Here is a 19,005-nt window from a genome sequence, read left to right as displayed (position 1 = left end):
CCAAAAAAAAAAAAAAAAAAAAACTTAAGTTTTGACTATATGTCTAATACAATTGAATTTTTTTGTACCTAGGCAAACTTAAGTTACAGTCCGGGACACCACTACTGGACAACCATCCAATTCGCTCTCTTCTGATGGATATGAGCGAGTATGATAAGCCCATTAACATCACCTATAATCCTTCAATCACAGCAAGCTCAAATACTATGTAAGTCACACTTTAAGTAATAACCCATCATACATATAACGAGTCTTATTATTCATATTTAGCTTCATTTTATGATGAAATCTTTTGTTTTCATTTTCCTTCCTACCTCAAATTATAAGGCGTTATATCTATAGTAGACAGGATGGAAATAATAAAAACGATAAAAGATTCCGATCCTTTCTTCTTTTTTTTTCTTTTTCTTTTTTTTTTTTTTTTTTTACATATAAACAAACTAATACATAACTAGGGGAATTTAGATAGCCAATAATCTCCAAATGTATAATTCATGGACATCATTAGGTAATTGGTATTGGTACTACAACAAGAGGTTTTTTCTTATGTGTAATGAGCCCTGCAGTCTCATTCATGTCCAAATTATTTGGTGTTTCATTATTCTCATCATGCAGCTTCCAATCAAACCAATATAAAAGGTTGGCCATCACATACTCAACCAGGAACACCGCAAATGTCAAACCAAGACATCCTCTTCTTCCAACACCAAATGGAACAAATTGAAAATCTTGGCATTTGAAATCAACTTGGTTGTTCTCAAATCTCTTAGGGACAAACTCTTCGAGTCTATCCCAAAAATTAGGATCCTTTTGGATTGCCCATGTATTGAAAATAACTCTGGTTTTAGGAGGAATATCATAGCCACCCAATTTCACGCTTTCTGATGTTTCTCTAAGAATCAGCAAACCCGCTGGATGTAGCCTTAGATTTTCTTTGATCACACATTTGATTAATATCATTCACATCTATGCTTGATTTTTCCCCTACAACCCTTCTTACCTCTTCTTGAGCTTTCTTCATCATACTTTCATTTCCCATAAGCTCTGCCATTGCCCATTCCATTGTTATTGAGGTAGTATTATTTCCTCCCACAAACAGGTCCTGAAAATATGATTAAATACTAATGTTTTAGTATGTGGATATTAACATCTCTTTCTGTGTGAATATATATAATCATTCTTTCATTCTCGAGATTTTTATCTGAAATCATCTAAGGCAACGTCATGCGTAGGTAGATTTATATAAAGGCCGGGAGGTACTTCGCCCCTCAATGTTTTTTAACATTTTAATAGGTTATTTTTTCTTAATTAATTACATAGTTATTACTAAAATTTAGGCTTGTGGCTCTCTCAATTTATGATTTCCTATCTAGTATTCATTAATTTCCCTATAAAATTTAGTTTTTAGTTTTTACCTTAATTAATTAATTTATCTAATATAACACCAAATACTATATTAAATATCACTATGCAAAAATTGATATCTAGCGGCAGTTATTTAGCGATGTTACGAAACAAATGCGTCTGAAAAAATAAAACCGCGATTCTAAGGTTAATACGTCAGTAAAAATTCAACAAATATACGACCCATCCCAAAACAATTGATGTCAAATGGTCGCTAAACACAACAACACGCAACACATCCGTTAAGAGTCGCTGAATATGTGGCTGAACAGAGTCGCTTTTAATATTGTTCATATATTTTATCTAAATTGTATTGTTTAAATGCTAGACTTATGAAAAATGACTAACCATCCACTTATCTATATTTACATTATAACAAAATTTAATTATACGAGGTTGTTGTTCAATTATATACTTTTTCATGTACAGTTTATTTTTGCAAATCTCTTAAATAGTATTCTTTTTTTTTCTTTGTTTTAAAGATATTGGTAACAGATGACGCATAAAAAGCATTCCGAGTCGGCTGTTCCCTTTTTTTTTTTTTTTTAAATCAACTTGATTTCCTTTAAAACTTCAAATAACCAGTGAAAATATTAGAGCAACATAACTGAGCTGGTTTTCTTTTCCTTTTTTTTTTTTTTTAAAAGATTTTGGTAACAGGCGACGCACAATGCGCTTGTTCTCTTTTATTTGTTCTTTCAGTCAATCTAATTTTATTTCAACTACAAATAGCCAGTGAAAATATTAGAGTAACATAACTGAGCTGTTTTTTTTATTTTATTTTTATTTTTTAGATTTTGGTAATAGGCGACGCACAATGAAGATTGTGAGTTGCCTATTCACCTTTTTTTTTTTTGGGTTTTTTTTATCAATCTAATTTTATTTCGACTACAAATAACCAGTGAAAATATTAGAGCAACATAACTGAGCTCCTTTTTTTTTTTTTTTCTTTTTTTTAAATATTGGTAACTGGCGACGTACATTGTTCCCCAATTAGGTGATGCACATTGTGCATCTCCAATTAGTAATATGCAACGCACATTGTGCATATCCAATTAGGCGATGCACATCTCCAATTAGGCGACGCAAATTGTGCGTCTCCAGTTACCAATATATTACAAAAAAAAAAAAAAAATAGAGCTCAGTTATGTTACTCTAATATTTTCACTGATTATTTATAGTTGAAATAAAATTAGATTGATTAAAAGAACCCAAAAAAAAAAAAAGAGATCAGGCGACGCACAATCTTCTTTGTGCATCGCCTGTTACCAAAATCTAAAAAAATAAAAAATAAAAACTAAATTAGCTCAGTTATATTGCTTTAATATTTTTACTGGCTATTAGTTGTAGTTGAAATAAAATTATATTGATAAAAAGAACCAAAAAACAAAAAAACAAGTACAACAGGTGACGCACAATCTTCATTGTCCATCGCCAGTTGCCAATATCTTTTAAAAAAAAAAAAAAAAGTAGCTCAATTCTGTTGCTCTAATATTTTCACTGGTTATTTGCAGTTAAAATAAAATTAGATTGATAAAAAGAACAAAAGAAAAAATGGAGACTAGGCGACGCACAATCTTCATTGTGTGTCGCCTGTTACCAAAATCTAAAAATAAAAAATAAAAAAAGGAGCTCAGTTATGTTACTCTAATATTTATACTGGTTATTTGTAGTTGAAATAAAATTAGATTGATAAAAAGAATAAAAAACAAAAAATGAGAATAGCCGACACACACTTCATTGTGCGTCGCCTGTTACCAAAATGTAAAAAATTAAAATAAAAAAATAAACCAACTCAGTTATGTTTTTCTAATATTTTCACTGGTTATTTGTAGTTGAAATAAAATTACATTGATAAAAAGAACAAAAAAAAAAAAAAAAACAAAAGAAAGCAGAACGGGCGACGAACAATGAAGAATCTTCATTATGCGTCGCCAGTTACCAATATCTTAAAAAAAAAAAAAAGTATCTTAGTTGTGTTTCTCCAATATTTTCACTGGTTATTTGTAGTTGAAGTAAAATTAGATTGAAAAAAAGAAGAAAAAAAAAAGAGAACAGACGACGCACAATCTTCATTGTGCGTCGCCTGTTACCAAAATCTAAAAACAAAAAACTAAAAAAAATGAGCTCAGTTATGTTGCTCTAATATTTTCACAGGTTATTTGTAGTTGAAATAAAATTAGATTGATAAAAAGAACAAAAAAAAAAAAAAAGAAGGAGAATAGGCGACGCAAAATGAATATTGTGCGTCGTCTGTTACCAAAATCTAAAAAAAAAAGAAAAAAAAGGAGCTCAGTTATGTTGCTCTAATATTTTCACTGGTTATTTGTAGTTGAAAATAAAATTAGATTGATAAAAAGAACCAAAAAAAAAAAAAAACAAAAAAATGAAGGAGAATAGGCAACGCACAAGATTGTGCATCGTTTGTTACCAAAATATAAAAATAAAAAATAAAAAAAAGGAGCTCAGTTATGTTGCTCTAATATTTTCACTGGTTATTTGTAGTTGAAATAAAATTAGATTGATAAAAAGAATAAAAAACAAAAAAAGGAGAATAGCCGACTCACACTTCATTGTGCGTCGCCTGTTACCAAAATGTAAAAAAAAAAAAAAAAAAAAAAAAACAGCTCAGTTATGATTCTCTAATATTTTCACTGGTTATTTGTAGTTGAAATAAAATTATATTGATAAAAAGAACAAAAAAAATAAAAAAAAAGCAGAACAGGCGATGTACAATGAAGAATCTTCATTGTGCATCGCTAGTTACCAATATCTGAAAAAAAAGAAAAGAAAGTAGCTCATTTGTGTTTCTCTAATATTTTCACTGGTTATTTGTAGTTGAAATAAAATTAATTTGAAAAAAAAAACAAAAAAAAAAGGAGAATAGGCGACGCACAATGAAGATTGTGCATCACCTGTTACCAAAATCTGAAAATAAAAAAACAAAAAAAAGGAGCTCGGTTATGTTGCTATAATATTTTCATTGGTTATTTGTAGTTGAAATAAAATTAGATTGATAAAAAGAACAAAAAAAAAATAGAAGGAGAATAGGTGACGCACAATCTTCATTGTGCGTCGCCTATTGCCAAAATCTAAAAATGAAAAATAAAAAAAGGAGCTCAGTTAATCTAAGAAAATAGTCTTATTGACCCATATGTATCCTTCATGACTTAAAAATCTGCACTGGTCGCTCCTTACATGGTAGGTCTTCGACGTCTTTTCATAGCGACGATACGTGAATTACGCTGCATACCCATGTCTGCTTTCCCAAAAATACTAACTTGCATACCACAAAACCAATTCTTCCAATAACCCTGTAGAACCAATGTAACAAGAACTTGGCCCTCTCTGTCAACCAAAGCGTATGACTCTCTCCTATGGAGATAATCTCAAAAACTTAATCTCAGACTTTGAACTCAACATCTTTTCCATGCACGTCGGCTTAACTCATTTGTCGATCTTGAGCGGTCTTCAACTCTCTTGGATGACCTTCACCTTATTCATAGTCATCCGTAGGTGTTTGCATCCAATTCACATTGGTCGTCATACGGTACTTCTCCTTTAGGATCTCCTTTTTGAACTCAAGAATATCCTACTTTGGATTCTCAATTAGCGATACTTAACCTTTAAGTCGCTCTTGGAAAAATATAACATAAAACAAATAATAAAATATACTTTTCAAATATACCACCAACATAAAATATATACAATTCATCAGCCCAATTTAAATTTCCAAACTTCTTCAAAAATCGAAATATAATTATGAAATTTACTAATTAAATCAATGGAATAATAAATAATAAGAAAATTATTCCAATTAGTTTAAAATACCTTAACTTGCATAGGCAATTGTTAAAACTCCACATTGGAACAATAATAAAGTATGAATAAATGCATAAAATCATATCTTAAAATCCATAACATAAAATAAAATATGCACGCTCATAATGGAGGTACATACGATACCTTCTAACATGCTACGTGATCCATGATTCCAGCTGTCACCAGCACTTTGCTACCAATACAAACCAGGGTGGTTACCTATATTGGCCATCCAATCCCCTGGACTCGTAGGCAACATGATTATGGGGCTAGCTCTACATGGACTACATTGGTTCGCCGCCTCCATATGGTGCAGTATATGCAATATAATATCAAACGATATAACATACAAATGCATGTACGAACACAAACCAAAAATAATTGAATAAAATACCCTTAAATTTCAAATATCACTTTGAAAAGTATTTAATTTTTTTTTTTTGATAATCGATCGGAAAAATATCTTGACACCTTGAAGTTGATTGACACCCATTCATACTCGGTAATGGGTATCAATTATGGGTGGTCATCTTATTAAGTCGTTGGTAGCCAATACACATCCTTAGGCAATCATCCTTCTTCTCCATGAACGAAACGGATACCATTCACGATATGATTGATCTAGTGAAACCTTTATTCACCAACTCTTGCAGCTAACCCTTTAAGTCCTCTAACTTTGATGGAGTCGCACGGTACGGCGGTACTGAAATAGGTCGATGTCCAACGCCAATTCACTGGTGATTTGAAATCCTTTCTACGGTCGTAATCCAGATAACTTGTTGGGAAAAACGCTTCCGATTTGCTTCCCACTATTAGCGGTTCCAACACTCACCATCTTCTTTGGCATCAACCACTTTGGCCATAGACCCTTAACAACCATTCTCCGATAGCTCCTTACAATGACGGTAGAAATTAACCTCCGTAAAGACTTCCTAACTCCTCCACGAAGCACCACTTCAGGCAAGCTGAAACACTTTAACTTTACTTCTTTATGCTAGCGGTCCATAAACATAAGTTGCATAACCACTCGATCCATATCTAGAACCACTTCGATTCCCAAAAAGATTCACAGAATTGGATCTGCCCCCATTACTTGAGCTTCGATAGAGAAAAGACAATCCTCGACCATTGACTAGGCCATAGGAATTCCCCGCTAGGATAGATTATTCTAATTGACACTCTCGAAGATTAGAGTTATTCAAACTCGGGCAACGAATTTGCTTCGAGATAAAGGGAAAGAACACTTTAAGACGGGTAAAACGAGAGAAGAGACACGGATGGGATGCACAACAATGCATAGTCCCTTAGGAATACTAGAACTTAGAGCTCTGATACCAACTGTCAGGACCCGTCCAAAATTCCTCACCGGAACCCTAGACAAGCCCTGATCCCAGGGAAATACCACTGAACCTTCCAATGGAAAATCTGACAGCACCTCCCCTAAGGGTAGGACTAACAAAAAATTTCCTGCACTGAAAACACACTTCTATAAACATCCCCTTATTCCTTCCACATTACTACAAGTTGATTCCACAAATTTACAGCACTTCAAATGAACAACAGTAATCCAGTGCATAATTAATACATAAATGTCCAATACAGTATACAGAGCATTATACAAATAAATATGAAATTAATACAATGACCGACAAAGAAGTAATACAGGATGGAGAGGAAAAAGGAAAGGAGATGCTCCTTGGACTTTCGACAATGAACTGAGACGTCGGGCTCGCCCCGGATGATCGACGTCACCCAACCTGGACCTAGGGGAACGGAATTTAAAAATATGAGATGGTAATCATCTCAGTGAGTGACCCTATCTACTGTACAATTATAATACCACGATAATTAGGTAGATAAATAATAATTTCTCTCAAAACCCTTACAATTCTCTCGGATGGAAAAGTTTCCTTTTTAAAACATTTTCACAAAACCCTTTATTCGTATTCCCCGAAAACCAAGATATCAATTTATTCAACTAAATATCAAATAAAATATAATAAGTCAAGCATCCAAAATTTATAATTAAAAGAAATTAATTTATTGAATAATTAAGTAAAGGGAAAATTAAACCAATTTAAAATCCCCATTCAATTAAATAATAAAACAGCATTAATCATAATCTTAATTCCAATGCAATTTCAAAATATTTATTTTAAAATCCTAGTTCTGAAAATCACTTGATGCACCCACTATATACCAGTGGCGTCAACAGTACCCAGCGTCCCAAGGTACCGCCAGACAGGAGGTTATAGAGAGAAACCGGCATACGGTCGCGTGGCGTCCCACCGCGCTGCTGCAAACAGGCGTCCCGGCCATGGAGGGGCGGCCTACCCTCATCCGATGGCAAACACAGGACAACCCCATAAAATCACCTGCGCGCTACTCACACCCACCCGCGCGCTAATCACATCCGTGTGCACACTAACCATATCACATATAAACAGAACACCAGTACGTGTATGGTGCATCTAAAAATCATAAATCAATACATCTCAAAATTTCAAACTTTCCATAAATATACCGGGTTTATCCCATCCAATTAAACCTGTAATTTTTCCACAATTCCTTTATAATCATCGTCATAAATTCATCGCATAAATTGCATAATTTTCAAATCCACCAGCTCTCAAATCCACCAATTTAAATATTCAAATTTTTCCAATAGCATAAATATTTTTGAAATATAATAAATTAAATCACATAACATTCCATGGGCATACTTATAAAAATTGACGTCACCAACATAAACAAATATTTTCCTTGAAATATTTGAAAATCAAATCATGCCCAAAATAATGTTAAAACCACAAGAATTTCATATATAATTGAATTTCACAATTCTCAATACCATAAAATAATTTTCACATGGCATAAATTTATATAATGCATATTTTCTTTAATCAAAATAAATCCACCAATAATTTCCACAATAAATCAATTAAATATTTGACACTTAGAATATAATTTTCAAATATTCAATTCACACAAAATATTCATAAATTTAATTCCCGAAATTAATTTGAAGGTGAGTCACTCACCTGGAGCATGCAATTAAACCACGATCTACCATGGGATCAATTCCACGACTCACCCGTGCTCCTAGAACACAATTCACACACAGTCAAATAAATTAATATTTTATTTGGGTAAATAATACCCGGTACCCGGGGGGTTAAACACAAACGTTAACCAAAATTGTCGAATAATATACCGAATCGAAGCTTGTGGAACGAGGATCGCATTACCGATCTCCATTGACCCCAATTCCGCCGGTGGTGGCCGGAAAGCTTCGGCCGGTTTTGATCTCCTCATATCTCGCAAACCGCTTTGAATTTTGGAAATTGGAGGCCATATTTGAACTCAGAGGACCCAAAATAGGGGGAGAGATGTGGCAATTTGGACTGGGCTGACCGGAAAACACAAGAAAAGAGGAGAGAAAAAATTTCCGACCGGCGGCTTCTCCGGCCCGATCTGGGCGCGTCGCCAGTCGGCCGGCCGCCAAATTTGGCTGGTGAGCTTGCCGGCGTGTGGTCTTGGATGGTGGCCGGCATGTGGATCCTTCCGGTGGCCGGTGAGAATAAAAACGGTGAGGCCGAGAGGGAGGAAGGAAAGGAAAAGAAGAAGAAAGAAGAAGAAGGACGAAGAAGAAGAAGAAGGAGAAGGGCCCGTGGCCCTTTTTTTTCCCACATGGGGAGAAGAAAAGAAAAAGAAAAAGAAAAAGAAAAAGGAAAAGAAAAAAAAATAAAAAAAAATAAAAAAATAAAATAAAATAATTAAATAATATAAATAAAATAATAATATTATTATTATATAAAATAACAATAATAAAATAATTTGGTATTAAGCATGGTTGACATGTGGCATCCCAACATGGTGACACATGGTCACATTTATTAAGTCATGCCTGGCACAATGTTACACGTTTAAAAAATAATATTAAAATAATACAGTATTTGAAAAACTCTATAGGTCCATAACTTTCAAACCACATGTCCAAATCGGATGTGCCGCTAGTCTATGGACTCGTATCGACGAGCACTTTATAACCATGTATGAGTCAAAGCTCATTTCCCCATAAATAAAAAAGTCAACTCCGGCACCCCTTGGACAGTTTGGACCTCAACTTGTTTGCTCATAACTTTCAAACCGTAGCTCCGTTTTCAACGTGCTACTAGTCTACGAACTCGTGCCAATGTGTACTTTGTAACGGTACCTCAGCCAACCTAGAATTCCATCCGAGTCAAAAAGTCAACTTTTGACCCCTTGGTCAACGATCAAAATCAACGGTCAACGGTCAACGGTCAACGGTCAACGGTCAACCTCAATCAAAGTTGGAAAATTTCCGTTGTACTTTGGGATGGGGTGTTACATGTGGAGGGTTAGTTTTTTTTTTTTTTTTTCATTTTAAACGCATGTTCGGTTCGTTGGGTTTTATTAATCTTGCATTTGTAGAAATTTTGTTTGTGATATTGCTTGACATTGTTTTGCTAAGTTCAACAAGTATTTTATGTTGAAGATCGACTTGATTCGAGATGGTCTGTTGTTTTAACTACACCACAACTTTGTACTATTGTTGAAGAAGATGCTCTTAGAGATACTGCAATGGCTCACAATCCATTTGTCATATAATTGCCAAGTATCGACGAAAATGATAATGAGGATGAATGTGAGAGTGGCGACCGTCACACCCAAGAATTCTCGATCTCAACAAACCTGCCCCTTTTTGGGAAATTATTCATCACATAAGAGAAGAGTTTTTTTCCCAGCCTTCGTGGCCAAAAATTCTTGACCTCAATGAGGATTCGGACAATGACCAAAACAAGGCGCTACGACTCCGTATTCATTCTTTATTTCGATAAATATGAGGCAGAAATAAAAAAGACTTCTGCCAAAGTTGAAAAAGTCTTAGAACACCTCAAAGTTATAAAAAAACTTCACAATGCCGATCGAGTTTATACAAATCTTCCCCAATACTAGGAAGGAATCCATAAAAACTTGGGATTCGACACCATGATAAAATACTGCCCTCATGATTAGACCATGTCTGTGAGATTTGATAAAAGAAAGGTGCATTAGGGGCATAATTGAATGTAGATATCATGAACGCGAGGTGCAGGATACCAGGTCGAGAAACCCGGGCAACTCCCCTATGTGTTGATCGCTAGCGCATCCAGGGCCCCGGTGCCCAGCTCCGCTGGAGAGGCCTAGCCTGATCTGAGAAGTGCTAATTCGGTTCGGATAGACTTCATTCAAGAACGCCGCCGCCCTTGGAATCAATAAGAAAACAAGTGCTAAGTTTCAGATCAGTGAATAAACCGAAACGAAAGAAGAGACGTTTATCGCTCGGGTGAGTGTTCCGCCTTTTGGGAGTGTATTCTCGAAACTATGCTAAACTGTCTGTTTGTGGTTTTTGGTTTTAGTGCTCTGGCGCGATTCCCTCCTTGGTTGGCCACCATTCTTGTGGAGGGAACCCAAGTCGTTCAATGGAAGTTGGAATTCGATCTCTTCTTTCTGCGAGCCATTTCTAGTCCTTTTTAAGCCCAGTAGAAAAATGAAAGATTACTTGTCTTTCCTTTCGCCTTAAATTGCTAATGCTTTCGAGCGAGTAAAAGTTAGGTAGTTTGAAAGCCTTCCAATTGGAGTGCTATCATTTCTACTCTTAATACCAAGCATAAGAGCTAACAGGCATACCATAGGGATAGCTTTTATAATAGTTCTAAGGTGAGCCCCTCCTCTTCCAGCCATTTATTCTGTTTGCGAGCCTGTTGGAGTCCTCTTTTTTTTGGTCCATACGAAGGAGTTCCCCAGCGATCCTTTTTAAAAACGTGCCTTAGCTTATGGGAAAAAAAAAAAAAAAAGAGTCCGGACCAGGGTATTCCCCTTCCACCTCCCCTTACGAGGAGTCCCTCAAAAGTCCAACTAGGTGAGAGAAAGAAGACCAAGTAACTATAGGCCAAAAGTGGTCTACAATTGCTTCAGCGGGGGCTACTGTCGGTATTGGAAATGTGTTCAGTTCTTTGATCCATTCCGTGGTGCGAAAACCATCATTGGCTAAACAATCATTTGGTTATGCCATTTTGGGCTTTGCTCTAACCGAAGCTATTGCATCGTTTGCCCCATTGATGGCCTTCTGATCTCATCCGTATTCCGATCAAAGGTTGAAGTTTCATAAAGCAAGAACCTTTTTCACATAAGAAAGTGGAGGCGGGCTTGGGTACAATCTAAAATGATTCCACATGAAAGAGGACTGGGCAATTGCCCTCTTGATTAATGGGAAGCGGGCCGACGTGGCTTCCGTTTCCGGTTCGAGGAATGGTTCCAAAAGAACCTGCTTCTCGAAGGAGGTCTTCCCCGTCCACGAGGTTCGAGTGATGAAAGAGGTTGATCAGGTTCTCAGAGCTTTTCTCTTGAAATGGAGCGACCTCAATCATGTGGGAGCCATGGGATAAGGCCTCCCAAACACGTTCTCTTTCTCATTGACATCAGGAAAGCTCCCTAGTTTAGATTCAAAGTCTAGTATTTAAATCCTCCTTTCCAGTTTATAAAAATAATAATAAAAAAATAATAAAAAGTATCGATCAAATTGTAAAATAGACGCTTGTTTTGGGGAAGAAGTGCTATCATTAATAGTTTTCAATAGAAACAATTTACTATTTTCGGTTGAACAATATAGAAGAAAATCTTCACTTGTATTGTATCTAATTAAAACTAAGTAAGGGGATATGGATAAACAATATCTTCTAAATAAATTGATATGTATATTTATTAACTTATGTTTTAAGTAATATTTATAACAGTTATTATTATTCATTTAGTTATTTTTTTGATCTGATTCATTATGTGTTTTTCACTTTTAATTAGGAGAAATGCGTCTCGTCAAATATTAAGAACGATGGTAATATTCTTTAAATTTTCATTTACTAAATTACAAATTAAATAATGATTAATATTTCATTTATTTTGCATAAGTGTTAATAACCTTTTTAATTTTTCCATATGCAATATGAAGGTGTAATATCATCAACAAGAGGACGTCAACTTCCATATCAATGAGTGTACATTCATGGAAGTTTAATTAATATTAAATTTGTTATGAAAAATATTTATTTTAAATTTTTGTATTCTAATTATTTTGGATGAAACTAGTTTTAGTTTTTTTGTATTTTAATTTTTTTATATTTTTACTATTTTAATCACTTTTCACAAAATTAAAAAAAAAGTAAAAAAAAAAAAGAAAGGACGACGCATTAACAAATAACAACGTCGTCTAACATATTTGGCGACCCTTAATTGTCTATTTTTAGTGACAAATATATTTAACGATGCTTTAAAATAAGTCGCTAATAGCTTTTTTAGTGACTCTCCCGAATAGTGTCATTAAATAATGCGTCGCTATAAGTGGACCATCAAATGGGTCGCTAAAAATATCGATGCATCGCTAAATAGGAGACTCATTAGCAACAAATATATTTAACGACACTATATGAAACAGTCGCTAATATATTTTTAGCGAAATTGTAATGAAGTGTCGCTAAATAATGCGTCGCTATAAGTGGATTAAAAGAATGCATCGATAAAAGTCAATATGCATCGCTAAAAACTCAAATATAGGCGACTCTCATACTACGTCGCTTATTGTTTTATGGCTTTAATGATAGGATGTTAGGCGACACCGTGCGATACGTCGTTATTTATTTTGTGTGACGCATTTATTGCGTTATTTATCAATGTGATTCTAGTATGACCGAAAAAATTAAAAAAAAACTCTATTAAAAAATCCAAAAATATATTCAAGCCTACTAATTTCTTTCTTTGACAAATAATAATAATAATAATAATAATAATATCTGAAAATATGTTTCATCATTGAAAGTAGTTTTTTTATACAAAAATATCGATTTCATTTTAGTTTTTGAGTATAATATATGTAAATCTTTTTATATTTAAATGTTATTTTTATTATTAAACAATTTTATTATTTTATATTACTATATTGTAATAGTTAAATAGAAAATATAAATTACTAATTATGCATGGATGAATAAGTAAATTTTTTCTTTTATTATTAACAATTATAATTTGGGTTTTTTTTTTTTTTTTCTTCAATGATCCTCCCTCTAATTAAATTTTCTGAACTTGCCACTAACATCATGCAAAATATTGCAAGACGTTACATCGTCATGCAACATGTTATGTAACATTGTCCCGATCCTAGATAGATTTCTTTGAGATAAGAGAAAGATTTGCTTTGAAGCACAATTGTCTCCCTTTTAATATTAGACAATATATTACAAGCCTTAGTTAGAAAACATGTTCTTGATATTAGACACCCATACTTATAGAGGAGACCAAACATGTTATATAATATATATATATATATAGAACTATATCATCTTCCAATTTATAGTGGTAAAATATGAGCAACATGGTGATTTGACAAGTTATATCGGTAAAATTTTAATTAATAATCTAAAATTTAGTTTAAAACTAAGAATTTAATTGGTAATGTTATAACTTTAAACAGAAATTTTATTATCATATTTTTTATTATAAATTGGGAAAATAGTTTAGTTAAAAAGATAACATATACAACTATGCTATTATAAATGCATAATATCTAATTATATATAATTCGTAAATTATATTATTGAAATTATATCTACTCCAATGTTAGTTGGCATGACCCACAAATATCATATTAGCAGTTTCACCTCATCCTCAGTGCCGTCATCAGCTCAAGAGCTTTAGACTTTTGGCTTTCCATTTCGGTTTCTAATCCATAAGGTTGGGCCAGTCCGGATGATCTTGTTGCATCTATTCTTTCCAAGATATATATGTATATATATATATATATATATTTTGTATATATATATATATATATATTTTTTTTAAAGGTATGTAGGCAGTGTTTGGTTGTTGAGAAAATGTGAGGATGAAAGTGCACTGGGGGGGGGGGGGGGGGGTGTTGTGTTGGGTTTGGTTGTCGTTTCACCCCATGTAATACTGCACTTAAGTCTTAAATTTTGTATAAGTTAAAAATAATTAAATCTTATTTTTCATTTCAAAATTCAGCCCGATTTATAAGATAAGTGTGGTCAAGTAACATGCATCTCCACTCATTATATAATAAATCTTGTAATAAATTAAAAAATTCAAAATTAACTTGGTCAAATTAAAAATTTAGAATTTAAATCGCACAATTTTAAAATTTTAGATATCAAAATATGATTTATCTTATTTATTTTTAAAGTTTAATCAGTGATTTGAATCCAAATCGATTCTTATCAAGAAATTTTGAATTCAATATTTAGCTAATATATAGAACAGAAAAATGCTATATAATTTAATTTTCTTCCTTGGAAATTTAGGATGAATATGTAAGAGATCACCTTTTTAAGCTTCTTGAGTCTAAGTTAATCCTAAACTGTATGCTTGAATCACCTTTTAAACATTGCATCACAGAACATTAAAAAAATAAAATTAAATTAACTAATTGCGTTGAATCTATGTCTACCTCTAATAATAATAAAAATGCAAAAAAACAGGCTTAAGTTTTGACTATACGTCTAATACAATTGAATTTTTTTATACCTAGGCAAACTTAAGTTACAGCCTGGAGCACCACTATAGCACAACCATCCAATTGGTTCTCATGTGGTGAGTATGCGCGAGTATGGTACGCCCATTAACATCATCTATAATCCTTCAATCACAACAAGCGCAAATAAAATGTAAATCACACTTTAAGTAATAACCCATCATATATAATGGGTGGTATTGTTCATTTTTAGCTTCATTTTATGATGAAATCTTTTATTTTCATTTTCCTTCCTGTCTCAAATTATATGGTATCATATTAATAAAATACAGGATGGAAACAAGAAAAATGATAAAAGATTTCAATCCTTATTTATACATATAAATAGACCAATACATAACTAGGGGCATTTTTCTAAATGCATAATTCGCTGACATTGTTAGGTAGTTGGCATTGGTACTACAACAAGAGGGTTTTTCATATGCGTAGCGAGCCCTGCACTTTCATTCATGTCCAAGTTTTTTGGCATTCCATTATTCTCACAGGGCAGCTTCCAATCAAACCAATATAAAAGATTGGTCATCACATATTCAACGAGGAACATCGCAAATGTCATACCAGGACATCCTCTTCTTCCAAAACCAAATGAAACCAATTGAAAATCTTGGCCTTTCAAACCAACTTGGTTGTTCTCAAATCTTTCAGGGACAAACTTTTCTGGTCTATCCCAAAAATTAGGATCCCTTTGGATTGCCCATGTATTGAAAATAACACTAGTTTTAGGAGGAATATCATGGCCTACCAATTTCACACTTCACACTTTCTGATGTTTCTCTTAAATTCAGCGCACCCGCTGGATGTAGCCTTAGAGTTTCTTTGATCACACATTTTAGATAATCCATTTGATTAATATCATTCACATCTATGTTTGATTTTTCCCCTACCACCCTTCTTACCTCTTCTTGCGCTTTCTTCATCATACTTTCATTTCTTATAAGCTCTGCCATTGCCCATTCCATTGTTATTGAGTCAGTATCACTTCCACAAACAAGACCTGAAAATATGATTAAATATTGGTGTTTTAGTATGTGGGTATTAACATCTCTTTCTATGTGCATATATATATATATATATATATAATCATTCCTTTGTTCTAGATGTTTTTATCTGGAATCATCTAAGACAACATCATGCATGGTTAGACTTACATAAGCACCAGGGGAGCAAGTGCCCCTCAATTTTTTTTTTTAACATTTTAACAGGTTATTTTTCTTATTAATTACATAATTATTACTAAAATTTAGGCTTGTGCTCCTCTCAATTTATGATTTCCTATCAAGTATTCATTAATTTCCTTATAAAATCTAGTTTTTGCCTTTCAGCTTAATTAATTTATCTAATACAACATCAAATACTCTATTAAACATGAGAAAAAAAAAACTATTAAACAATCCAAAAATATTTAATTTTGCATGTAAGCCTACTAGTTTCTTTTTATTACCCAAAAAATAATAAATAAAATATCAATTTCATTTTAATTTTTGAGTATAATGTATGAAAATCTTTTTACTTTTAAATGTTATTTCTATTATTAAACTATTTTACTATTTTATATTACTACATCATAATAGTTAAATAGAAGATATAAATTACTAATTATGCATTGATGTATAAGTAATTTTTTGTTTTATTACGAATAGTTATAATTTGAGTTTTTTTTTTTTTTTTTTAGATGTTTCCGATGGTGACCCCTCTAATTAAATTTTCTGGATTCGTCACTAAAATCATGCAAATTATTGTCAGATGTTACATTGCATATAACATATTACGTAACTTTGTCTTAAATAATTCGGGATAGATTTCTTCTAAGAGAACTATATGCTATAAAAAACAGCTTTTCCCCTTTGTAGTTTGAGTGCCTAACATTATGCAACATATTATAAGCTTTTGTTAGACAACATGTTGCCTGATATTAGACACCCATAATGTGAAGGGGAATAAACATGTTTTATAGCATATATATATATATATATAAAACAATATCATCTCCCAACTTATATATAATGGTCAAGAATTAGCAACATAGTGATGTGACAAGTTATATAGATAAAATTTTAATTAATAATCTAAAATTTGATTTACAACTAAGAATCTAGTTGGTGATGTGATAACTTTTAACAATAGTCATATTATCATATCTTCCATTATAAGTTGGCAAAATAGTTTAGTAAAAAAAAATAACATATACAATTCTACTACTATAAAGGTCTAATATCTAATTACATTTAATACATGAATTATATTATTGAAATTATATATAATTAAATGTTCGTTGCCATGACAATATGCCCCATCATATAAAAATTAATCAAGTATATAAGTAAATATATATTAAGGTTAAAATGAGAAGAGAGATACCATCAAAATGGCTTTGATGTTGTCATTAGTAAGTTCCATGTTAGGAATGCCATCTTTTTGAAGGAAGAGGAGAACATCCACTATGTCCTTGTGATCCGAGGATTGTTCATCCTTACCACTCAAAGCAGGCTTATGATCTTCAATTATCTTTTCAAGAAGAATGTCTAATTCTCTTAAAGTTGACTTGAGGCTTGAAACCATGCTTGTAACTACGTCCATCCATCCATCAAGTTGAAAGTTGACTTGAGAGCTCTTCAAACGCGCTTCTAGTTTTGTGTTCTTGGCATTTCTGCCAAGAATACATCTCGAAATTACGTTACTTGAAATTTCACTCAGCATCTAGCTTAAGTTCACTGTAAACCCACTTGAGCTCGCATTGCGTAACTTGCGAACTAATCCTGCAGTTTCTTCTTCCCTGATAAATTCGAAAGATTGCACTCTTTTCAAGCTCAAAAGTTTGACAACACATATTTTCTTAGCTTGCCTCCAGTACTCACTGTATGGTACAAAAGCAAAGTCCAAACCTCCATAAAAGAAAATATCAGCAGCCATGGATTTGGGCCGATTGGCGAAAATGATATCATGGATCTTGTGTAACAGCCCAGTCCATCCGCATGCGATATTGTCCTCTTTGGGCCTGGAGAATTCTCTTACAACGCAACCCTCAAGGTTTTAAAAGGCATCGCAAGGGAAAGGTATCCACACCCACTAATAAGGAGTGTTTCGTTCTCCTTTTCAATCGATGTGGGACTTCACAATCCTTCACCCTTGGGGCCCAGTGTCCTCGTTGGCGCATCGATCCGGGCATTGGCTCTGATACCAACTGCCACAGTCCAGTCCATCAACATGAAATACTATCCTCTTTGGGCCTGGGGAATCCTCTTACAACCCAGCCCTTAAGGTTTTAAAAGGCCTCGCAAGGGAAAGGTATGCACACCCACTTATAAAGAGTGTTTCGTTCTCCTTTCCAACAGATGTGGAACTTCACATCTTGACTATTTCGTTAACCATATCTGCAGAAGAAACCATGAGAGTTGGAGTGTAGCCCAAGTTTAAGAGCATTAGAGGACCATATTTTTGAGAGAGTGCTTGGAAAGATCGGTGAGGAAGGTTACCTAACTGGTGAAGGTTTCCAATAATGGGTAGCTTTGGTGGGGATGGAGGTGATTTAAGTTTGGTTTGTGGTCTAGCCAGAAAAAATGTGAAGCGAAGAGAAAGGAAGAGAAGTAAAAGGAGGAAAAGGAGAGAAATGAAGTAATTAGTGAAGCGTTTGCTTCTTTGTAGCTCTTCCCAAACAGGCAACAAAGATGATAACACTTCCATATTTCTGTTTAAGCACACAAAAAAGTGAAGGATAGCCTTGCCGGTCTTCCAAATGTATATTTTACGTACTAATTTATAGCCTGTGCAACATCAAATCATTGTGTAAAATATATGATGTTGTGTGGTTATTAATTGTCATGTTTGTTGATAAGGAGTCTAAATTCAATTCAAATTTTGACAAAGAAAACTGGTTCATTAAAACTACTCTATGGTGGAATATTCCAGTTAAAAAAAACTATTCGACCGTGGAGTATTCTAGTTCAATAAAACTATTCTACTGTGGGTCCAATACTCCACTAGCTTTTTTCCACTTTTGTTTTCCTGCTCATGTCATAATAATATATTTCTATCTTATGTTAGATTAGTTTTTTTTTTCCTATTTGGCTCAAGGATGAAGATTTTTTTTTTCCACATTGAAGAAATTTTTGGATGGCTTTCACATCAAAATTTGATAGAAATTAAATTTGGAAATGATGACTAAAAGTAAAATGGAAGGA

The 19,005-nt window shown here is 33.3% G+C and overlaps 2 protein-coding genes across 2 annotated transcripts; one reads left to right on the top strand and one right to left on the bottom strand.

Annotated features, from left to right (window-relative positions):
* Nucleotides 1-504: 504 nt before the first annotated feature.
* Nucleotides 505-18,508, bottom strand: LOC125422603 (cytochrome P450 71A1). The gene is given in 5 exon segments (XM_060814963.1): nt 505-911; nt 15,618-15,821; nt 16,727-16,733; nt 17,186-17,773; nt 18,182-18,508. Coding segments are annotated over 5 exon segments (1,533 nt in total).
* Nucleotides 10,615-15,033, top strand: LOC132800518 (ATP synthase subunit 9, mitochondrial). The gene is made up of 3 exons (XM_060814443.1): nt 10,615-10,624; nt 11,182-11,361; nt 15,002-15,033. Exons 1-3 carry the CDS (start codon nt 10,615-10,617, stop codon nt 15,031-15,033), a joined length of 222 nt encoding a protein of 73 aa, XP_060670426.1.
* Nucleotides 18,509-19,005: the final 497 nt, after the last annotated feature.

This window comes from Ziziphus jujuba, chromosome 2 (assembly GCF_031755915.1).
Source record: "Ziziphus jujuba cultivar Dongzao chromosome 2, ASM3175591v1".
Lineage (NCBI taxonomy): Eukaryota > Viridiplantae > Streptophyta > Magnoliopsida > Rosales > Rhamnaceae > Ziziphus > Ziziphus jujuba.
Note: the sequence above shows the minus strand (reverse complement) of the source record. Positions and strands in the feature narration are given on the sequence as shown.